We start from the raw sequence: 25519 nt of genomic DNA on the forward strand, positions 1-25519 counted from the left end.
GCAAAAAACCTATACTGTGATAGTCTGTCTCCCTCTCCTCTGCCCCCAACGCAAGAGTAGCAGCTATTTGCTTACTGATCACTACCTTCAATTTCATGAAAATCTGAAAGCCAAATGGCCTATCAAGACTAAGCCTGGCAACAAGAGACACAGGACTTCCTACAGAACAAATACAGCCCTACCAGCTGCTCTGGATGCAGTCACCTTGTCAGTGTTCAACACAATTCTACTCCACGCCCAACATCTCTTCTGTTTCAATGTCTTTTTAGCACCTTTCCACTTCTCTGCAAACATCAAGTCATTCAGAAACTGCTACAGGACCAGAAGTTTCCCTGACTGCAAACACTGCTCAAGATACTGGAACTCTATCCTTGGCACTTGCATGCATTTCTGCGAGAAGTGCTAAGTGTCCAGCCAAGAAACAGAATCTTGTGATAGTGGCTGCTTTTAAGGAACTCGGTAACACCAGGCCTGGGGAGTTTGGGGTAAAGGATTAGACGGAGAGACAACACACTTACCTGCTATCACCAGCATTTGCCACATAAAGCTTCCCCAATAAATACACAACCACTAGGGCTGTGCAGCCACCAGAAATGTTATACACGGTCCTCTCTCGCTCTATTTGCAAATCCTGTGGGAAAAGAGAACAAGATCTATAAAGACAGCATTGCAAATAATGTTTGAGAAAATGAAATAATAAAAATACAACAAGAATAAAAACACAATAGTCTTTATTAAATTGTATGTCCCACTGGCTGTCTTTTCTTGCAGCTATGGTCACACGAGCTAGAAGAAGAACAGAAAGTTGAGGAGTACCTATTACTTTTTGTAAAGATGTTTGGGAAAATCAGGTCAGGAGACTGTAAAACATCAGGTACTAGGGAATAAACAGCATCTCTCAGCGATGCAAGAGAATTTGCGACGGCAAAAGCACAATGAAGGCAAAGATAAATGAAGCTTAACAACAGGTACCTGGTGGTATAATTGGAGAGTGCTTTACATAGACAGCAAATAATTAATGAGACCAGCTACAACATGAATAAATACCTGGTCCCCTAGAGGAATGCTAGGATTGTGGGGCATACGCCTTTAGGAACAACAGCAAGATACACATGCCACAAGGCTACCCTTCAGAAACATGGGGAATGAGTGGATGCTAAACTGATTCTGAGTGCAAGAAATATTAAAAAGTCCTCCACAGAAGTGGAGGACACAAATTATACTTATCACCAACAATCAATAAAGTCCTGGAAAGAAAAAATTATATAAATAAACACACACATATACACATACACATACAGTGCCTCAAGAAAACTTGGAGAACATAGAGTAAATAAGTAAATAAGCTACTTTCATGCATACATTTGAAACAAACGTTGAAGTGTATGCCAATGAATAAATTCTGCTGTCTGTAGTTTAGTTTCAGGTAATAACATGCTACAAATTACCCTTCTTTCCTGTGTCCAGAACCAAATCCAATTTCCAACTGGTCTGTCCTTATAACACTGGATTCAAACAGGGAGCATCATTTAACGTCACCATTGCAAGTACTGGTAGATCTTTTCCAGCTAAACCTTGGCTACTTTTATGTGGTTTTTATTATGAATATATGTTTGCCTCTGTGTGTGTGCATATGCACAGACCTATACTTCAGCCATTTTCATATTTGCACTGAGCAGCAAACAGCTCAAATTGTTCATGCCTTGAGGTATGGAATTTAGAGCTTTATTTCAGAGCTAAATTTATCTGAAGAAAAGCACTACAACAAATGCAAACCGTGACAGCTGCAATTTGATAGAAAATCTGAAGAGGTCCCTGTCCCACGCTTTGTCTCCTGCAAATTTCAGGGGAAGAAGGTGACCTGGAGCAGCAGTAGGGATGCTCAGCAGCGCTCGGGCGCTGTCCTGAGTGGGTGGGCTGAAGTGTTGGTCCCAAATAACGTGACTCCTCGCTGGCCGATGCACGCACATCCCATTTGTGCCACAAACACAGTGCCAAGGTGCTGTCCCAGAGGGCCATCCTCAGCTGTGTGTGGAAACTGCACGTGGCTGCCACAGGAACACGGGTTCTACTGCACTCACCCACTTTTTGGTGGGGAAGCGGGGGTGGTGATGGTGGTGAGGACCAGGAGGAAAACACTCCCAAGATATAAATCATATCTTGCAGAACCTTCGGTCACAGACATGGGCCTGTTATAAAGGCCTTTTTATCTAATCTTGCCATGGAGCTGTATTCTCCTCCCCACGGTTTCTATATATTTTTAAATTAAGCTGAAGAGTTCAAAGGAAGCCGACATTTCTAACCATCAAAATAATGTAAACTTACAAATACTACAGTGGATTTTCCAAGCACTGGCAGGAATTTTAAGAACCCTTCAGTTCCACAGTTCATAATATCCTCCAAGACCTTCAAACAATGTGCAATTCCTCATCTGGTTTCAGCACTGTCATACATACACTTTGCAAGTGCTGGAATGCCTAAACCAAAATTTATTTCTTGCAATAAGCAGAATTCAGAAGCATCTATTATAGGAGGGAAGATGGATAATCCTTAGGGGCTCTTTTTCAGAATTTCTTTGATTTAAACTAGATCTGTGTACTGGGTTTTCTCGAATCATTGCTGTCGTTGGGCTCTCCCATCTAGAACTTCAATTTACTACCATGACTTGTCAGAGTACATTCAGTGCCGTGTATAATTTGATATTACATACTTTGCTTGACATTTTCTTTTTCAGCGGCAAGGAGAGAGGGCAAGGCTTTCTGACAACTCAACAAGATTTGAGGGGGAGAAATAAAGCAAAATAAAATGAAGCTCACCAATGCTACCAATTCGTTCTGATGTACAGACACCGGCTTTTAATGAAATACTTTACAACAGCAGTGCTGGGAAAGTAGTACAAACATGGGCAGAAGCCCCAGAATGCCTCTAAAGCCTTTACGGGTGTAAAGGGGCTCCTTCTAGACAGAGTGTATACAAAGCTTTCCTCATTTTCCATTATTTCAGAGCAAGCTCCTTTTTTTTTTTTTTTTTGCCGAAGAAGCAGCCAATTTAGTTGAAGCTCAACCCTCCGCGCCGGGACATGTGGTGGCAGATACTCCCAAGGGTTGCCCCAGGCGTGGTCCCCGTTCCCCGGTGCTGGATGCGGGAGGGCGGAGCACAGCCTGCAGAGGACACCGCGACGGACCGAGCAGGTGAGGGCGAGCAGGGCGGCTTTCTGCACCGAGCCCGGCAGCGGCGGGGCGGCAGGACAGCCGCGGGACTGGCCGAGGCTCGGGCCGGGCTCCCGGAGCACACGCTCGGGGTCCCCACAAGAGGTGACCGTCTCTCGGAGCCACGGCGGGGCCGGCCCGGCCACAGCCCCGGCCCCGGCCCCGGCCCGGCCCCGGCACGGGCGGCTCCTGCCACCTGGCGGACGCTGCGCGCAGCGGCCGCCGCTCCCCGCCACCGGGCACCGCTGGAGATCATCCATCTACTCGAGCCCCTGCCAAAGCAGCGTCACCTACAGGAACCAGGTGGATTTGCAATGTCTCCAGAGAGGGAGACTCCATGACCTCCATGGGCAGTCTGTTCCAGGGCTCTGCCACCCTCCGTGTGAAGTAGTTCTTCCTCGGGTTGAGGGGAAGCTTACTGTGGTTTAGTTTATGGCCGCTGCTCCTCATCCTGTTGCTGGGCAGCACTGAAAAGAGTCTGGCACCATTGTCTTGACACCCGCCTTTGAGATACTTATGTGCAGTAATGAGATCCCCTCTCAGTCTTCTCCAGACTAAACAGGCCCAGCTCCCTCAGCCTCTCCTTGTAAGAGAGATGCTCCAGCCCCTCAATCATCTTTGCTGCCCTCCGCTGGACCCTCTCCAGTAACCCTTCTCTTTCTTCTACTGAGGAGCCCAGAACTGGACACAGCACTTCAGATGTGGCTTCACTAGGGCCGAGTAGAGGGGGAGGATCACCTCCCTCAACCTGCTGGCCACACTCTTCCCCCACTCTTTTCATCTATATTTATCCTCAGAGCAGGGGCTTTTCCTCCAGGATCTCAATCTTGCTATGACAGAAAGCAGTGTTAACAGTATTAGGTATCTGCTTAAAAAAAAAAACCTTTCAGAAGGCATACACACAAAATTAACTTCCTGGCATGCTTTATATCAAATGCTTGTAATTCGGTTTAAACTCTCACTTCTACTGGTTATATGAGTAGAAACTTTTAAAAAAGAGAATCGTTACAACACATGCCGCTCTCTCAAGACTGTTCAATTGATTAAAATGGCACCAATCTAGAAAAAGCATCTGTCTAGATTTTTTCTAAGTCAAAAAATCTCAATAAAGAAGAAAATCATCATACAACGAATGCAAATTTATACCTTCCAATAAATCACACAGACTAGCTCTGTGCCATTTTTTCCCATCTAAAATTAAATGGGGTTCAGTGTACAACAGGTGCTCTCTCCCCTTAAACTTTCTTGCAAATACATACATCACACATGTATACAAGGTTAAATACAGGGAAACGACTATAATTTGATATTTCTGTCCAGTATGGAACTACACTTGGAAGCATTCCTCCTGGCTCCTTTGAACTGAATCTATAAATGCACATTTTAAAACTCAACAGATGAAAATGAGAGGATTTGACTTATGACACCTTCAGAACTTGAGCTTAGTTATTTCTTTTTAACTGGAACAATTGTGATACTGGCAATTACTGACATTTACTGTTTTTTAGACAGGGCACTAAATTATCTGAAAACACAGCACAAACTTGCTAATCACAGTTTCAACACAGAAAACACCATATAGATGTACTTCAAAATGGGGACAGTTTGATTGTTAAATATCTAAGTTAGGCACTGACTTGATCTGTATCAGCTTTCCACAGGGTTTTCCTGCATGTAGCTGTTAGACAAGAACTGTCCAAAGAAAACCACACCAAAAGAAGGAAAAATAATTTTTAAAAGCCTTTTGAAAGCCATGAATTGCATTTTATTTGAGACTTGAGGCAAAACCAGGGAGATCTTAACTAGAATTCAAAAGAAAGTTGGGGAAAAAAATAAGGGTATACTAAATGCTCCCAGGAAAAGGGGACAAAGCCATCATTAGATAAACCTGTCAGGTTGGACTCTTTAAAAAAAGGTATCTTCATCTACTCATTATTTTCACTTGGTTCATAAGACTCCTTTGCAGCAATGGGTATTTCAGGAAAAAACACCAAGAAGTTTGCCAATGTGTCCAGGAAGCTTGAGCTTTCACCACGTGCCAGGTAAACCGATACACTCTGCTGGCACAAAACCCTTATACACACTGCACATCTCGACTGCACTGACCTAACTCAACAACATCCAGTTCCAGTACAAACAAGGGCTGATTAAACAATGTGCTGTGGAAGAGGCCCAAAGTCTTCATGCAAAGACTAAAAGGAGTATAAGCTATCAGGAAGTTAAACAGAGGCAGGAGGAAGATGAAATATTGCAAGCACAGATGAGACACAGAAGTGTTGATTTTATGAATTGCTCCCTTACACAGATGAAAGAAAACTCTCTTTCGTCTAAACCAATTAAAAGGGCAAGATTCACCCCAGAGCTTAAAGTAGATACAATTCAATTCTCTATTGCTTTCCTTAATTGGACCATTTTTATAAGATTTCTTGTAAAATTTAATGCTGAAATTACATTGCATTGTGGTGCTCATTTGTTTATCAAAGACAGATGATGAACTTCAACCCTCTAATATAAAGCAAGTGGGAATGAAGATATTGGATCTGTAGCAAATGAACAAAGACACATGGAGGAAGATGTTCTGTTTAGTTCAGTTTAGAAACAGAGAGAACAGATTAGTATGAGCTATACAAGGAATACCTAAACACTGTAACTGGAGTGAGTTACCCAGGGTTTCTGCATGTGTCATACTCTAGCCACAAAAGCCCTCACAACCAGTCAGATCTCTGAACATAAGCTGAGATGGTCGTCTGTGTGAATACCTACCAGAGATGTGAAGTCAAAACAAAGCAGGGCAATAACAGCCCTAATCACTCAGACACATGGAGGAAGGCAGCAACAGGTACCACACATGCTGCTCTCACAGGAGAGGTAGAGTACTTGATACAGATCTTCTATGCTCTGTTACCTTCACTGCCCAGTCTCATGAAACTCCACTTCTCATCTCTCCTGCACCTGGAGACAGTTTCAACAGGAGAGAATCATGTCACGCTCTCAGAGCCTGGCGCTCTTCTGGCCTCAAAATTACACCAACTGACGCATGAAATTGGTGTTCCTCTTAAGCATGCTTTGAATCCACTAGGGTGCAGTGGATGGGCATGGTCATCTCCTCCCTCATTTCTCAACAAAGAAGGGAACAATCTAGTCCTCTCTTTCTGAAAAGGTGTGCTAAACTGATGGATTTTCCTACATCCTCCTCTTTCTTTTCATCTAGCAGAAATTGAGCCTACTACCCATAGTGAATAAATCTGCCCGCACACCCCCTACTGAAGTATGCCTAAGCCATGGCCATGAATGCTGCTCCTGCACCTGCCCACTTGCAAGTCCAAACCCAGCTGGTGGATCTGCTTGCCTGCACATCCTTGGGAAGAAAGAACAATCCAGCAAAAGATAATTGTTATTCAGAACTCAAAGTGAAGTACTACTTGTAACAACAATTGCAGTCTCTAATTAAATGCATGTACTGAACAAAATTCACATACATCAGGAAAAACAATGATCAGATACTTCTTTTCAGACAACAAATAAAACCACTGGGAAACACTGAATAGTTCACAGTCCTTCTTTTCAAATAAGAGGCTTTTCTGAAAACTACATCAACAAAATTTTAAAAAAGAAAACAAGAACAGTATCAGACCTCCCAAGACCTGATCCACACGTACTCGCTGGCAGGCCAAACCTTTGCTCTGCCTGAAAAGAATGACTTTTAATAACGTGGAGAAGTGAAGGGGGAAGATGTGGAGGAGCTACATCAATTACAGAAGAGAAAAAAATCAGCTTCCATAGGGAAATAGATGGATATTCCGTTTCCATAGGGTTGTGATTTCCTGACAGTTGCTCATGCTGTACACAAGTGGGTGGTAGGAATGTACTTCATGCCCCACTCACCCACAAAACCTGCCTCACTGAAGAGCTGCAGACACTCTACAGTGACTACTCCAACACCAGTGTGAACTACGGGTCATTGGACAGGGAGCCTTTGCTGCTGCTCTGGTAGGGCAGCGAGGCTTTGTAAAGCGCATGCCCATATATTCAGCCTGATAATAACTGCCCATGCTGAAATCTGCACTGTAATGCAATACTGATCTTTATCTCATTAAAGAAGGGGGAGAAGAAAATTAAAAATAAGAGTGTCATACATCTAAATGCCAAGTAATTAATAAACATTGCCACAATGCTGCCTGGGAGTTAAGATGCAGCTCCTGCCTCACAGGGTACCTGGTAAGCTGTGGAGGCTCTTAAACAGTTCTGTTCACACTCAGATGGTGTTAAAGCAATGAAAGGAAAAAAACAAAGAAAAGAAAAAATCTAAATCTTCATCTTCTCCAGGTCATGTGACTCAATGTAAACAACAAGGACTTCATAGCCCTGAGACATACATACCATTTCTTTGAATGCACTTTCTATGGCCCCAATAACCAGGCACTCATGTGGGATCTTCTTCTCAGTGAAGAAACGTGTTGGAGGGGTGCTGGGCGAGCCTGGGGCTCCCACACCACCGCGCAGAGAGGCTGCCCGTGTCAGTGTCCTGCTGTTGGTGGATGGGTTGTCAGGCTCCTCTCCCAGGCAGGTGGGCGGGAGGACGGCTGTGTTCCTCAGGATGTCCACAATCTCCTGCAGCTGCCCCAGGATATGGTGCTGCAGCAGTTTGGAAGCGACCACAGCTGCCCCTGACCCAGCGTGTCCATCAAACAGGGACCAGTAGTACAGGTTGATCCCATCTGTGTCCTGGAGAAGCAAGAGGGGAGAAAAGGAAGGAAAAGAAATAGTCACTGTCACACAGTTGTGAGCAGGGTGACTGGTGGCACAGAGGCAGCAGGTGAAACACAGGTAACTTTCCCAGAGGCTACATTCTTTCTGAAATGCAGAAATACCCAGTGTCAGTACAACTCCGGTAGAAAGAAGAAATGCGTATTTTTACCACACATCCCCACCATGTTTTTTTCTTTTCCTTAACCTCTTAAAAAAAAAGTCCAAGAAAAAAAAAGGTTGAACTTAAAATCTTTCTTATCTTACAGCCATCATAGGTTGTAGAATAGCATTTGAATATATGATAGACCTACCACCACAAAAGACCAGAATTCTACACAAAACAGCACCTGATACTTTTGTGACAGACCTTCTTTTTTTTTACTAGGCATGAGACAAAGGACCTCAGTTTGACATCCAGCAACAAGATGTGAACCCTACTTCCACAACTGGTAGATAAGGTCCATCCATGCTGGCAGATGGGACGACTCAGGCTTTCCCTGCCCGTGCCAGCCCAGGAAACAGCACCTGCACAGAGGTCCTCGAGGATGACAGACACAGGTGGGATCAGCTGCACTTCATTTTGTTCTAGCCTCTATGTTGACTGCCTAGTTCTTCACACTCCCCTAAAAAGTTTCCTGTATAGTACTGGAGATGGTGGGGTACCTATCACTTAGGGCATTAACCCAGGGCTGGAAGCAAAGTAGCTCTGGGCATCACAAGCTCCAATATGCCTGGAAGATACCAAGAAGCCATAATCTTAATCTCAACTTTTTTGGGGAAGAGAAGTTCACCTAGCAATCCTCGGGTAAGCATTTAAGGCGTGATGATACCCATCTTTGCATGACAGCATATCAGGCAGCAGCATGGGGAAAGAGTCTTTCCTGTCTCTTGTTTCCCCTCCGTTTCTTTTAATCCTGCACCTTCTCCCAGCTATGGAGAAACAGCTGTTAGTGGGGCTGCCTTGCAAGTCAGATGTGGGTGGACTAATACAGATTTAGAAAGAAACAATTTTGCAAGGGACAGGAACGAGGCTATAATATCGTAAAATACCTCGTAATAAGAAAGCATAACCTAGATCTCACTGCAGTCAAAGAACCTCAAAATTACATATGCATGTCGCACTGACTGTGGTCTAATTTAGGATGACAGACATGATTTGTTTTGTTCACCTGAACACTGCTCCTTTACACTACAGATCAGCATAAAGTCTAGGTACCACGTACATCTCAGCACCTCATGCCCAAAGCACTGCCTATTCCAAATTTATGGACAGGGCTGTGAACTGCAACTCCTTTTACTCAGAATCTCAGGGCTGCTGTTCCAGCTGCTCCACTGGGCTCAGAATCTCTTTCTGCTGTTCCAGCTGCTCCACTAAGGTGCCATGATCATAAAATTGGATAAAAGTCGAGGTGGTTTTTTTTTGCATACAGCATTGCTGATGTGGTAAAGTTCAAACATATTCTTAACCAATGCATCAACAGCATAGTCATCCATACAGCAGAGAGCTCCTCCAAGAGGAGGAATTCATCAGTCTCTCACGCATTCTTCACTTCATTACTGAAATGCTGTGATAAGGGAGTATTGTCCTAAAGTACTGTTTACTTACCACAGTAAGGATCACACAGGATACATCCTAGTGGTTCCTGGAAAAACCAACAAGTGTCCACATTTCTGAACACAGCTCCTTAGCCAGACACCCCCTCCCCCCCCGCCCCATTCCTCTCTTCCCCCCACTTATCCAGCCTGGTAAATTCATAAAAAAACCTGTTGTGAAACTTCCCCCTGAAGGCAGGATTGGCAGTTGTACTACCTTGCTCTGGGCTCAGAATCTCTCCAAGTTCTTACAACAGTTGGCTGTAAAATTCTGCATAAGTAATTTTTAATGGCTAACAGGATTAGCAATTTAAAAACCTGCTTGTATAAATAGATTGCTATTCATGTAAAATGTATTTTGCCAACAGAAGCAAGTTTTCCAAAGTGAAAGTATTGCAGCTCAAAACTGAAACTATTCAAAATGACAACACTGTGCCTCCTGGGAATTGTGTATCAAACCACTTCTGCTCCCATTCTTTTCTTAAGAGTTTGTCTCCCTGGCCAAACTCCATGTTATGATGCACCATGTATAATGCTTCCACAGTTTTTGTCCTCATGTCCTTTAAAGTTGCTACTCCTTTGGAAATGTGCTGTCTTTGGGGGGAAAAAACCCCAAGGCATTTCAACTCTGATTGAGATTGAAATATTTTACCTTCCACCAAAAGGAAGAAGATACTTTATCATTGTTCTCCCCCTGCCCCCAAACTGGAACAGAAACTTACAATTGAGAACAAGCTTGACCCACACTCCATTTTCTTAAGTTCTCCAAAGCAAACCCCCGGAAAAGTCTGTGTTACAGCTTTTCAGAAGATAAAGGAGAACAGTTATTAACACAATTTACTCTCATAATTATGATCTCAACTCCGGATATGTCCTACACTGAACAAGCCTCATGTAAGTCTGGGAGTTAAATAAAGAGGAGACTGGGACACTTTAAAGCAATAAATGAACAACAGCCCATGACAAAACCTGAAATTGAGATGTTGCCACTTATTTCCTCTAAGCCAATGGGTGGCACAAATTTGGACAAAGAAGTTCACATGGGCCAGAGTTGTATTCTCAGACTGTCACTGACACATGTCACTGTGGCATGGTCACATCAGCTGTGGTGGTTCACTAATCTTGCGCTTTTTGGACTTGTAATTCTTGTACAAAGAGGACGTTGCTACCAGTTCAGCTAAGTTCAGACATCTACACTACCCACCTCCAGGATAGTTCTCTAAATTGCCCTTATGTTGGGCAGACAGAAAAACTCCTGCATTTTCAGACTATGCTCATCTCATTCCAAAGTAGATTTATTTCTCCCTAGCAACAGCAGAAGCACCCTAGATAACTGGAAAGTCTGTATTCTAAGCACTCAGGGGAGATGACTACCATAATGCTGCTCTCATACACACATTCTGTGTGAGATGCTCTAGGGCCTTGACTTCAGCTGGGATCTGCAGGCATTACTGTAACCTAAATATTAGTCTTGAAAAACTTCTGTGTATTCCTACAAAGCTTCATTTACTTTTCACCTAGCAAAGAGGAAAACCACAGACAACCTATTAGCTGTCTAAAAAAAACGAAGAAAAAAACAAACTCGTTTTCCCCACCCTAAGAATAAAACCAGCTCCTCTATTTGAAAGAAATTAATTCCCCAAAACCACACCAATTCAATGAGAATTAAAAATATGATGTAATTAAAGCAATGACTCAGAGAACAAACAAGGGCCAGCAGTCAGGGCATGCAGATGAGGCAAAATGCACAGAAAGGTCCTTGCTTTTCCTCTCACAGCTGAGACGACCTTTGCAGCCACCAACCAATTACCTATTTTGGTGTGCATATGCATTGCTGTTCTCTCTCTTTTACATTTGGGAGCTTGAACTTCTTCCTGAAAAGAACTGACATTCTGCAAACTCTGAGAACAAGACATCTACTTTTATTAGCACTGGCAGTATTCTGCCAAAAGTTGTCTTTCAAATACCAATCTTCATTTCTTCTTTTAACTGGGCAGAGTCCTCAAATAGGACTGTGGTCAGTCACCACAGTGATTTATTTCAGATTTTCATTCAAAAGATTCCAACCTAACAACAGGCTGAATAGCTAACAGAAACATGAAGAGAAAACAAATCCTTCACTGCACTGACCTTACAATTAATTCCCAGAATGTACTAGGAAATTTAATAAGCTTCAGGCTCCTCAACTGCTGACCTAGCTTTCAGGAAGGTTCAGCAGTCTCCTGGGTTTTGCAATTGTAAAATATAATTAAGACATGCAAAGTTTTGGGTCAAGCAACCGACGAGAAATCATGAGAGAAATTGCATATATATATACACATAGTTTGAGCTCAATGATATGAAGAAAAAAAAAAAAAAGGAAAAACCTTAGCAATACCTAGTGATCAATTTGGGACATGCTTTTCAGGTAAGCTAGACAGTAGTCTTACATTGCAAACCTTCAGACTGTTGTTACGGAGCTACTTCCAAACAGGCAAATAAATCATGTTGCCACTAAAGATTTATTCTGGAAACTACAACCTACCCTGACTATTATTGTTCCAGATATGAACTACACTCTCGAAACACATAAGAGAGCAACTTGAGTTCTCATAAAATCTGAACTGGGCCAGCAATTGCCACCCTAATCCTAAGAGAAAAGCCTCCTCATGTTACCAGCGATATGTTCAGCTGCCTGTGGTAGGCTACCAGCCTTGTGTCACACAAAACATATAGACCATCCCAGATTTGTGGCATAGAAAACTACAGAATTAGTAATTATATATCCTCACATTACAATGACAATTAATAATGCATCACATTAAGTCCTTTAGCCTGATCGTCACTATGACAATATCCTGGCACAGGATTTCCATTTTGCTTGCTGATGGTTTTTGGCATTCATCATGAAGGTACACCATAGTTAAAGGCATTTAAAAACAGTGAAAAAGATGTGCAATTTAACATGAATGTTCTTGAATGGGGACCGACAGCAGATACGATTAATCAAGCAGCAGTGGAGTGGGGTGGGGGAGAAGGGGAGAGAATTACTTAACTAGGGTTGAATTTAAAGATTCTTTCCTTTCACTGCTCTGCTGATTTTATTACCCACCCTTTCAAGAAGAAAACCATGTTTATGCTATTTAATAGAGTTCCTGGGATTTGTTTGTGTGTTGGCGTTAAAGAAATGTTCGCTTCGGCATTTCTGGCCTACCACCCCCTCCTTTCCACCTCTGGAAGCTCTGGAGAGTCCATGATAGTGGCACTCAACTTGTGTGGACAACACATGGATCTCCAGCTCCCCTATGCTACTTTGTCAAAGCACAGGGCTGGATTAATGGTTAGCATTAAACAAAAATAATCACACAGTCTCAGATGTAGCTGATGTTTCATAAACTTCCCAAAAAGCAGGATAAAACAAAGATGGTATGTGGCACTCTCAAAGGTTCTGTGGAAAAAAAGAAAAATCTGAGGATGATGAAAAGGACTCTTAAATGAAGAGACAGTTTCAGTACCTATTTCCCTTGTGCTCCACACTTTGAAAAACAGAACAAGAACAGAACTCTTTCCTTTCCATAAACTTCCCTCATTTCTTTTTCCTTCAGTATTTCTGCAAAAGTGGTTCACCACATAGAGACAATTTCAGATTGTGTGTTACAGTGGGATTTCCCTATGAGGCATTTACAGTATTTAATCTCTGGCTTTCTTACTAAGTATTTCCTGGGATGATAGTCTATCGTTCACTGTAGTGCCTAAAGTCAGTATTTCTAAATTTTATTCACACAAATTAAGTTGCACCCTCATCACATTTAACACAAAATTCATACACTCCTTAAAAAATATTTGCCAACAGTGTTATTTGAGGGGTATTATACCTCACAGTATAAAAATATGAAAACAAAATATGACACATCATAGAAATGAGCTTTCCCCCCCTGCCTTTTTAGATATATTCAACCAACAAAAGATGTAGCAAGGAAAAAAATCCTACTAACTGCTAGTGTAAGACTGCCCTCTAGTAGAAAACTTTCTCCAGGATGCCTGTTTTGGGAAAATATACTACAAATTTAAATACACAAGCTGTGGTCTAATAACATAGGTTTTCCACAACTAAATAATGAGTGTGACAGCACTTATGCCAGTGCCATGTAGAAAACAGAAGTAAATCTGTCGATAAGAAGAGAACATATAAAGAACAAGACAACAAATAACTAGAAAACAGTATACTCTATTATATGGAACAGCTGGCTCCTGACTTTAGATGTTATCCTCCTTTCTGGTCAAAATATGTCAGAAATAGAATCAAGAACAGAAAATTTGAAACAAAATTGTTTCTCTCAAGAAACTTGAAAGGGAGTGGCTGTTTCAAAATCAAGATGAAAGATGCAGAATCAAACTAGGAAATACACTAGTGAAGAGAGAAAGAAAAATTAGAACATTCCATGAGACTTCTCATAAACACTGTGTAAGCAGATATTTACTGAGGAGGTATTTACCGACAATCATGAAATTTCAAATGGATAAAAAGAACCGCTTTTAAAAACAACTCTAAACAACTAACTCTACCACTACATTGCTATAACAGTACTACAACTGTAACAATGGATAACATCAAGGTTAGGTAAGATGCCTTTCCAGTAACAAAACTATTTTAGATCCCTGTATTTTAATGCAATCTAATCTTATTAACTATGCAAGAGTTGGAAAAAAGTTCCTTCTGAGGAAGTTGATTAACCATGCAGTGCATGGCTTTTGCTCCTGAGAAGCTTTTGATACTGGAAGTTAATTGGGCTTTGTGAAACAATGCTACAAAGATTTTTATGTCCCATGCAAGCCCCCAAAATACACAAAAGCAGGCAAATTTAGCCCAGTTACATTCACCCACATCCCAGACACAGAGGCACTTGACCACATATCTCACACAGTAAGTCTGGAACTTAACCGTGGCATGAGACCAAACCTCGTATCTCCGCACGGCATCAAGATGTGTGTACCCAGGCTGGTGTGTGCACGAAGGTCTTTGCAGTGTGCCTGTGTGCATGGCACAGTGATAGTCTTAGTGTCAAACAAACCCATCACCTGGACCAAGGACACTGGTGCTTATCTTGTTGTGTTTTCTATATACAAACAAGTACTGTGGCCAAATGTGGCTTCATTAAACATAATTAATACATACAAAAGTTAAATACACTCCTGAAACCAAGCACCTTCCTGAACCAACAGCAGGCAGTTGCATGGACTTCGTAGAAAAGACTTTTAAAACCACAGCTTATTAAAACAAATTCTGTTTTGCCTTGCATGACTGTATGCAGAACGCTTAGTCCCAGCAAGTTTGGGGCATTATTCTTTATCCAGGAGTTTGCAAAAATGTACTTGAAAAAAGAAATCATGACTGTCTGAATACAATGAGGAATACCAGCACACAGAAACTGAAATGTGATTTAAAAAAAGGTTTTGAAGAGGAAAGAACAGGGACATTTCCAAACCCTGAGAATCTGTCAGTTTGAAAATGTTGCAACAATAATGAAGTATGAAACAGAACTGGAGGAACAAGAGGTGGGGAGGGACACAGTACAACAGGAATGCTTGTTCCTCAGGACCCCAATGAACCCTGCAGCCATCAGGTGTACTAAGCCATGGAATTCTGGGAGAGACCAAAGCAGGCTGCTAATCACCATGTGATTTAAAACAGACATACACACCAACCAACAAAAAACCTCAAACCACCAAGAAAGGCTACTTACAGTCCACTGAAAAATTAATTATTGCTTAGGGACAACGTATCTTCTCCAGCAGCAGGAATGCAGCATGTCCACATTGTCTGACTCAAATATTCAGACAGGGCATTTAGTATTACATGGTGAAATGCTGGAATTGAACATACACTATCAATCACTGCTGGAGGCTGAGCTCATGCTTAAAGAGCAGATGAAGTAATTAGCCAGTCAGGAAACAAGACAGATGAAGAATAGCAGATGATTGCCAGTAACAAGTGTATGACATACGTCAGACTTCACACAAATGAGAGAAGCTATAGTCTGCAAAAATCACTGAATTCTGTGTGCTGGATGACCTTGCCCTACCTGCATAAACCAAAAGATTCTCCTGCTTTAGTAGTTCATTAAATTAGAGAACACAGGTATCTTTCCAACATTGGCTGAAGATGTGGTTTAGTGGCTTAGATATAAGACCCATTTTAACAGACTATATGGTTCACATAGGTCTTTATCGGAGCCCTGTGTAGGCACAGGGGAAAAAAGCTCCTAACGCAGTGTCCACAGAGCTCCATGTAGCGGAAGTGTGCCTACAAGACAGTGCAGAAACTTAGAAAGAGCAGATGGAGGTTGACCTGTGTTTTTGTGGCACCATGAGGCATCTGTGTAAATTATAAAACCATAGAATGGTTTGGGATCAAAGATACCTTAAAGATGATCTAGTTCCAACCCCTCTGCCATTGGCAGGAACACCTTGCACTAGGTGTAAGCTGCTCAAAGCCTCATCCAACCTGGCCAAACTTCTCTGGGCAAATGGTTTAAATGCTTCACCACCTTCACAGCGAAGAATTTCTGCCTAATATCTAATCTAAATCCTCTATTAGTTTGAAGTCCTTACTCCTTGTCCTGTCACTACAGGCCCTTGAAAAAAGTCCCTCTCCAACTCCCTTTAGGTACTGGATCACTAGTCCAATGGCTCCTTGGAGGCCTCTCTTCTTCAGGCTGAACAACCCCAACTCACAGCCTGTCTTCACAGGCTGTGCTGTGCTCCAGCCCTTTCATCATCTTCAAATTTCTCAACATTATATTTCAGAAACGAAACAAAAAGAAAAATCCAGGAGCATCCCCTTGCCCATCTTTAAACTAAAATATCTTAGATGCAAGGAGCATTTTTCAATGCAAAAAATTAAATATCAGAGCTAAGAAAAAAACAGTGAAGTGTTCTGCATTTAAACAGGGATAATTAGTAAGAGGTAAAGAAAATATATGAAATATTCAGAAAACACCCTTTAGTGCCATATTCTCACAATCCTTTTGTATTTATTTTGTATTTCTCCACTGACAAGATACAGAAATTTGCTTACTGAATTGTCTTTCAGCTGGAGACCTTCTCCATTGGGCAGTGATGACCTCCGTTTTGTTGAAGAGTTCTTGTTTGGTGTAGAATTACTGCCTCCAGCTTTTTTCTTGACAAAGAGGACTTCACAGCTGGCTTGATCTTCATTGTGCGTGCTCTTCCCTGCATTTATTACCCTAAGAAAAAAGCAAAACAAAACAAAGAAAACAAAGACCAGATTAGCAAAGCACAGAAGCCCCCATCTGTATCTCATAATGTGACTCGAGATGTAGGGAACCAGAGACCAGCAGTGTTGCAAGTCCTGACTGAATTAAAATACCTGACTGCCTTACACAGATACAAACATACACACGGGCATACTTGCTTATTTCCGTACACACACACGACATAACAAGCATTTTCTGCAGAACTATGTGAATAAGAACCAAGGGTGCCATGAGCATATTTCACCCCTAGGCATACCATACCTTTTCTTACAAGAGACTACTTTATGGATGAAGTTGATAACACGTATGCCTCCCAGCTGAAACATGAGACCCCCATTTGCTTTTCTACTTGTCACCCTCTGCTATAAATAATGAATCTGCTGGCTAAGAGTGTGCATTCTGTCAAGTTCCAAGTCTTTGCACAAACAAAATACCTGCTATAAAACTACAAAGCCGTTACTGCTAAAGGCAGTCTGTTCAAATGGCATATATTAGAAATGCTATGACACAAATATGAAGGAAAGACTTTGTCTCTGACAGGCAAGTCAAGCTTGCTTGTACCACAGTGATACAGCGATGCATACTAAATACATCCCTCTAGTACCGCACAACGTAACCCCCTGCCCCCAGAAGCCTACCTCAAACCATCTGTCCCATCTGCCCTGTAGAAAACAGAAGATTTGCACTGAGCTGCAGGCATGCAAAAACCAGCACTAAGAGCTCAGTACAAGCTTTAAACAGCCAAAGGTATCCTGAGACTTGTACCACAGCTTCCTTCCTTTGATCAGTGATGAGGCTGAAATAACAGCTATTCCACCAACAAGTTTTTAAAATCTTAATCAGAAGTCTGTGTTATCCAAAATACTGTGGTTACTATCATCAATCTCAGAACAGTCAAGCTCAAACACATTTTCCACCTTCTACATGAGAATCTTATCACAAACTGACCAATTTTGCATCAACCGACAGTCCTGGGTTCACATGGGGAAAACCTGTGCAAGCTGGGATGATGTCTTGTTCCAACCAAGCAAAGACACCATGATTTGGATGCAAGCATGCGTTCTTGCACAAACACTATCCACCCACTCCTTTCTACTGCAAGGTTTGGGTCAACAAGTTGACTGATACTCAGAGACAGTATTTCCACTACTGGACAAACACAGAGTTTCACATCAGGCACACAGTATCTTTAGAAATAACTGCTGCCTCCCCAGAAACTAAAACAGCTTGAAGGCACATCACAGTCCTGATGGCAAGTTTAAGACATACTTGACTTCTTGATCTCTAATGTTTTCATTACAGTAAACCTTTACACAATAGGAAAATACTTGCTAAAGGTTGTTGAAATGAAAACAAAAACAAAAGGAAGGCTTGAAGGGGACCCCAGCTTGCCTGCTCTTGCTGAAATGTCAAGTCTGTATCAGATGATACTTGCTTGAAGATAATACATTCTTTTGACTTTCAAGGAGCAATATGATGCTGTGACACGCAAATGAGTATTCCTGCCTTTGAACAGAAAAAACAGTCTTTTTAAAAAAGAAAATGTACATCCCCTGCAATTATCTGCTTTCAGAAATGGGAAGCTTCCTTACAGTGCTAAATGCCACACATTGCAGTCTATCTGTATGCACAATACCACTATTTGTTTGCAAGTATGTCTTGTAACTAAACACTAATTGTGGATAAAATTATTTTGCAAAACACACAGAGCAGAGATGAGAGAGGAATTAGTTGCAAGGCCCTTGTGAGCAGTTTAACCACTCATCCCCTGTAGTGCTTAACCTTTGGGCAATTGCAGATGAAATACTGAGATGCAGAGTCTGAAAACTCTCATTTTCTTGACATTAGGAAAACTAGAAGTATATATTCAGAAATGGGGGGGGAAGAACACACAACACACATGACAAAACCAGAAATACCAAAGCAATTAAATCAGCTTTCAGTTTGAAATGCCACAAACATGATTAAAATACTGCAGCAGCAGAGAAAGTGTAGTTTTAACATATCAGGAACTAATCAATATTCAGTTTAGCCAACCAGTCTCCTTACTGATGCTGCTGTTTTCAATCCCATTTTAAAAAAGACAAGTGAGAGACAAAAGTTACTCCTTACAAAAATCACTACTTTCCTGCCACTTACTGTTCCTTATGAAAGTCATTGAACTCTTGGAGTAGCTCCGGTTTCTGAGCTTAGTGATGGACTTCAGGACTTGTGTGGTGGAAGATGTTCTGATGTTTAATGACATGTCAAGTTATGTACAATATTACCATTTTATAAAGCTCTTACCAAGAAAATTTGTCAAGGCATGAATACATTAGAAAGACTATGAGAACAAAGTGACCCAACAGGCTGGCTTGACATTCAGCTATCACGTAACACCTGGAGCTGAAATTGCATACCAAGCACCTTGCTAGAAGAGGATGTGATCAAAAGGAACCTGGCAAGACTGAATACTGAGTAGACATGGGAGTTGGGATGTCAGTGTATTGAGGAGGGAGGAGTGGGGCTCTGAACAATGCATTTCATCCGAGAAATCAACTGTCTCTCCCAGAATTCCAGTTTTTCTTTCTTCATCAGAGGATTAAGCATATTTTATTCTCTGTGAAGGCCTGGATTTGTCATAATGTAAAAATGGTGCTTACGGATCCTACCAGGTAATACAGGGTCTAGATACTAAAAGCTGCCCCCTAGCCTGACACAGGCACTCTTCTACTCTCACATCCCATCTCATAGGCAAACCCTGGAAAACGGCTGCAGTGAAGCCCTGTGATTTTTAATCTCAAAGCCTGAACTATGCGTTGGTGCCTGATGCCAAGCACAGAAGCTGGTAACATCTACTCAGCTTCAAACAGCTCTGTCTTTGCTGACTTTTGAGATGCTTTTCTTTCTGCAATTTCCCAAATCCCTCCTCCAGGCAATTCTTTCAACCAGCCTTCCAATGCTGATTTCACTGCTGTCTTTCCTCCTTGTTCTCCCAGACTGCAACTCATCAGAACAAAAATCACATCTAAGCTGCTTATACAAATAACAAAGCAGAACTAACAAGATATGAATATCTCTAAAAGGTAACTCTTAATTAGACCTCTGGAATTTTTTATGGAAAAATCTGCCCTTACTTCCACAGATGAAGTGCCTCAGCTTCCAAAGATTGCCCCTTCATATCTTTTCCTGTCTAATTTAAGTTATAAGTTATCCACCAGTAAAGTGACCAAAATGAGATAAAACACCTCTGATCATTTCAATTCCATTTTACCATTAATATTAATACTAATGCAGAGAAGAAAATAGTTTAAAATTAATTAAAAGACAACTGAGGCCTACATAATTCTCTAGCTTACTTAGACACACATTTTCAAGTGAATTCCTCCTTTTGTTCTCTCCAAATTTTTCAAGACACTGATTAAACCTATTGATGATCAATTGCTTTCCATCCTTTCCCTCCTCTCCTCCAATACCCATATATCTCCTATCCAATCTTTTGCAATGCTCAACTTAAATAATGTACCTAATTTGGATCAGAAGCCCCTCTTTCTACAGAATTCATTGTCTCTACTGTGTCAAATGCATTTCTCAGTAATAAGTAATCCTAAGGTTTAGTTCGAGGTATAGTGGTGCTAATAAAAACCTATCCCACTTCCCAAACAGGAGCTTCCTGAAGCCTGCACAGTCAGATGGTGGGGTTTGGTCACAGTTGAAGTATCTGCATCAACATTTATGGACACTTCTGTATTTTATGGGGCTTAATCTGAAACATGTCCTCAGCTAAAAGCAAATCCACCAGACAGGAGCCAGCTAGTTTGTCTGGCTCACAGTTAGCATTCTGCTGGTATCTCAGGAGACCCCAAAGCCCATCTGACTGAATGGAAATGCAGGTCACACTGTTCTTCTATTCTTCATTCCACAAGCAGAGCTTAAAGTCCTGTGACAAGATCACTGATTGCAAAATCCTAAGTTTATCTTAAGAGAACCAGAACAGGCCTGGTGAACAAATCCAAAACAGGCTTTGATAGTAGTTTCAAAAAAAACCCCAAAACAACCCAAAACAAACCACAAGCAAACAAAAACCCACAAACAAAAAAGATGGCTTCAATCTTTTGAAGTATCTCTATTTATCCCTCTAGGTTTTTTTCATCAATACCAATACATAAACTCTTTGGGTGTTTTAGTCCTTCCTATACCACGCTCTTTGATATTACATTAAGTTGTAATCAGCCAAAATTCCAAGCTGTGTTGTAGCAGGAAAGTTTTACCCACCAAAAAAAAACCTCAATGAAGTTGCCTTACCTGCCTGGAGCAAAATATAGCCCACAACAAAAGCTTCAAACAGTCTACAAGCTGCAGTAAAGGAACATTGCTTGTAAAGTGCCCTACATGATGTCTTTACTTGGGGAACCTGTGCTCATTTGCTCCACAAATATTAATCCCATACAAATGCAGAAGTTCTGTGTCCCCTCCCTACAGGTTAGAAAGAAAAGCGGAGCTAGAAAAAAAGAGGATATATCCATAGGCAGCTTGTTGTACGCTGCAATTTTCAATTCTACCCTCCTCTGGGGTTTCAGACTAGCAGTGGACACCTGTAGTTGTTTTGACTCTGAATGAATCAATTCATCAGGAAGCACAAAGCCCTTCTCTCCCCCGATCACAGGAGTTACAGCCAGCCTCTCCTCTTTCCAGCTGTGGCGCACACACGCCCCTCCACAACTGCATGGCAAGAGCTTGCATCCAACCCAAATAACACAGAAGTAACCCAGACAAATGAATACCATACCTATAGACACCATGTTCCTAACAGTTTTGTGTTATAATTTCAACAGCCTTAGAATGAAGATTAAAGATCCCATAAAAAAACCAACTTTCACGTAAGTGTTGCTGGCTTTACTTTCCCCCCCCCCTGCCCCCCCCCCCCCCCAATGGATTAGCATGTAAGTAGATGCCACTGCTTTTTTCTGTGACATCTCACTTACAGTCTTAGATTTCCAGGTAGGTGTCTGTTTCCTCCCTTTCACCCACATAAGATTTATTTCTGCACTGGGAATCAACTTGAAAGAGATTTCCTTCTAGCTGTTCACCTCCTCCCTCAGATGAAAGGCAGCTTTTCAAGCAGCCTAAACAGTTCCATTCATTCATTATTGTAACTGTCACATTGTGCACGTCAAAACCAAAGCACTCACTAGTATTGTCCACTGTGGGCAGAAATTGAAGCCAGCCCTGAATCGGTTCTCTAAATCTATGGGGCTAAATAAAACTTTCATTTTATTAACCAAGGAAGAAGTGAATATTTAGCCATAAAATCTTGCAATGATGTCCTGTGAAAATATGGTTTCTCCTACCAGCAATTACACTGGTATACTAGGCCAAGTTCACTTTAAGGCCCAGCTAGAAGCTGTGACACTCATCAAGATAGTAACGACTAAATATGGGATGAAAATAGGCAAAGTATAAAAGTAGAATACCACTTATGCCGGAAATTTATCACAAGGGCAGTGCAAATGATCATAACCTGGTAACACAGCTTGTCTTTGGACTGAAGTCAATGACATCTTGGAAGGGTCTACTCTGATGTTATTTGTATGGACTTCCCAAAATGCTACAGTGCAGCACATCATCCAGCTACCCTTTCCAAAAAAAGATTAAATACTAAGTGACTACAAGGAACAAAATAGTTGTAGGTTACTGCAGGAATGAGAAAGCTCTATGACCACCACACAGGGAGAAAAAGCTCTTTTTGATAATTAGCATGGAGGTACTGCAGAAGAAAACCAAGGGACAGTAATCCCCGAGCAGATGCTGAGCCAGACCAGTGGGATACAAAGGTGGTTACGCATGATCTCACTTCAGAGCTGAGCAACCTCAGCCACAGCTGGCAATACTACTTGCCAGATTCTTCTTCCTCACTCCTTCTGTACTAGCTATCAGAATGGGGTAAGAAGAGGTTGCAAAAGCAAAGATTAATTTGACACTGTAAGAGAACCACCATTTATTTCCCACAAAGCACAGTGAAATTGCAGAGAATGCCAGGTCAGACTGTTCACCATGCATATTTAGATTAACTTTGAGTAACTCTAACTAGAGTAACAGCCTGGCTGTTCAACGCTTGCTGAAGTATAAGCAAGAGATCCAAAAGACAATAAGAATAAACAACTTTGTGTTGGCCAGTGTCCTTCTAGCCCAGTTTTCACTAACTCAGACCTTTTTCTTCTTCTCTCCCACAGTTAAGTTCTCAAACCCTGCTAATCTGCAGAAAATGGGCCTGAACTTTTTTCCACGGTATTCAGGAAGAAGTTGCCTTGAAAGTTCTTCAAATTATGCTTCTTATATGAATAGGGCACATTCAATCTGGTGAAGTCAGCCTGCAGATGAGTATATTCACACAAAAACATTGAGATTTTTATGCATTATTAGATTTTTCTAGATTTTTGTTGTTGATAAACCTTACCTTACGTTATTATGTTATAGTATGTTCCCTCATTATGTTATTATAACGTTATTATGTTGTTGATAATGCTTAGTAGTTTTGGCTGGTGTGATAAGTTTTCAGCTTCAAATTGAAGCAGAAAGCATTAAGAAAACCCTAAACTGTAGTGAAAAGAAATGGACCCTTTCTACAGGAATATCCTTTACCATGTCTCATTAGCCATGTGTGAATAGTGCCTGTGACTTTGCACATTAGGACTGGCAACTCTTGAAATTGAGGCACCTGGTTCAGTCTAAAGAAATCACATCCTGACAGTAACTTCTTTATTTTGTTCACAGTCATTTTATCACATGTGATTTCGCTGTCATAACCTTTAAGGGTGATCCTGAAAGTTCAGATGAGCAATACTTGATTTTTGACTGCACACCAAGAAACACATCACTGGACAGTAGTTATGAGCTGCTTTTTTGATGAAAAACATCTCTGGATCTCTCCTAAAACTCACATTCAAGATGGGAACCAAAGTTCTGCCACTCCTTTCCCTCTAACGCAAAGGAAAAGTAGCCACTTGGTTGTTCTCATGAGCTGTACACCACCTTCTGCCTGTGAGGCTGAATATAGTCTTGACCATGAGCTTCCCTCATAAGGAGGGTACCACAGTTGAGACACAGTCTGTTAAAATGGTTGCCTATGAGGTTCAGTTGTCCCCACAGAGTTATGTGACAGAAATACAGAATCACTCTAGTTAAAATGATGAAAAGGCAGGGAAAATCAACCTGCCCCTAATCACTACAGCAAGGGGCATCTGGACCTCAGAAATATTCACTCTGTCTACAAGCTCAACACTACCATTACTACTACACCACCAACTACTACTACTATGCAAAACCCCAACCAAAAGCTTAATTTGAATTAAAATATTTTTGTTTTCTTCTAGACTTTTAAATGAGTGTCTGCACATGACAAGGATGCATGAAGAAAACAAAAGACTACTTCCCCCTCCTCCCCAGTTTCCTTCCCAAAGTTCTACTTTTGAAAGCACATCTAAAATAAACCCTTTCTTCCTTACAGAAATGCCAATTACATGCAAATAAAAGTTCTCCTTATGCTTACAGTGAAGCAAGTTGTGTGTTTAAAGTAATGCAGTAAATCCCACATATTTAGATTATGATGCTGTAGACCGCAGTCTCAGCTTCAGGGTTAAGAGAAATCAAGATAAATGGCTTATGCAAAACTGGTCCAAGCTTTCAACAACAACAAAAAATGATCTCTCATATTTAGCATGTGTGAAAGTTAACCCCAAGAGGTGAGTGATGACAGTACTAATCCCTTTTATACAGCTGTCAACTGAAATTAGCCCCAAGATAATCTCTGCAAGTGTGACAGAGAAGGTACACATATCCACAGATATGTACTAATGCCTTATTCACAATATCCCTCTACTGCAGCAGGTACTTGAAGCCCCCACAACCTGAAAGAAGTCAATCAGCTAATTTATTTTTAAAAGTCATTATAGAAACTGTGTATGTATGGAAACACACATATGCAAGGCAAGGGGGAGGAAAAAGAAAACAGAGAAAACATTACGTACCGCTTTATTACCAAAAATCCACAAGTAGGAAATTAATTCAAAGCCACTCATATGCTGGTAATTTTTAATAATTAAAGAAAAACTACACCCTAGTGCTGGAGTTTTACATCCATCACTTTTCCTCTGGGAGGACATTAGCTGGCAGATCTGCAGGAAGGGGCCATGTGCAAAAAAACACTCCAATGACTCTTTGCCATAGAAACATGTCTCAAAACCCAGTCTGTTACTTCTGTTACCAAAATTGCATTCCTAGACCTCATCTTTGAAGCTGCTAAAATAGAAGCTAAATGCAAACCAATGAAATATCAGCAATCCTGAGCCTGGAAAAAAAAAAAGATTACAGAAAAATGGCAGCTCCCTTAATCTTCAGAGATCATGATTCATCAAAACATTTGCAGCAATCATTCATTTATTCCTCTTGGGGCTAACAATCAATTCTGAAATTAGCTTTCCTAAATTCAAAGTATAAAAAAGTCACCGTAATTAATGCAAAAGAGCATTGAGAAAATTTTTCAGTACTTTTACATATATTTTATATACACATGCATAAACACACACCCCCCCTCCCCTAAACAAAAACCTGTGATGTTTCTCATGCAAGTCATACAAAATTCAGTTAAATGTCATTGAAAACACTTATCTTTCATGTAATATAGGTCAAAGTGCTTAACATATTTGCTCAGTTGTTCAGCCATCACAGATGAAA

General features: G+C 41.2%; 1 protein-coding gene across 1 annotated transcript; it reads right to left on the reverse strand.

Moving 5' to 3' along the window:
• Positions 1-511: 511 nt before the first annotated feature.
• On the reverse strand, positions 512-16854 carry LOC121672670 (protein phosphatase 1H-like). The gene is made up of 3 exons (XM_042045406.1): positions 16609-16854; positions 7590-7934; positions 512-631 (listed from the first exon to the last, which is right to left on the reverse strand). Exons 1-3 carry the CDS (start codon positions 16852-16854, stop codon positions 515-517), a joined length of 708 nt encoding a protein of 235 aa, XP_041901340.1. The 3' UTR covers positions 512-514.
• Between the last annotated feature and the right edge of the window lie 8665 nt (positions 16855-25519).

This window comes from Corvus kubaryi, unplaced genomic scaffold, assembly GCF_017639235.1.
Source record: "Corvus kubaryi isolate FWS band 111438036 unplaced genomic scaffold, C.kubaryi_AGA036_p1.0 64827, whole genome shotgun sequence".
Lineage (NCBI taxonomy): Eukaryota > Metazoa > Chordata > Aves > Passeriformes > Corvidae > Corvus > Corvus kubaryi.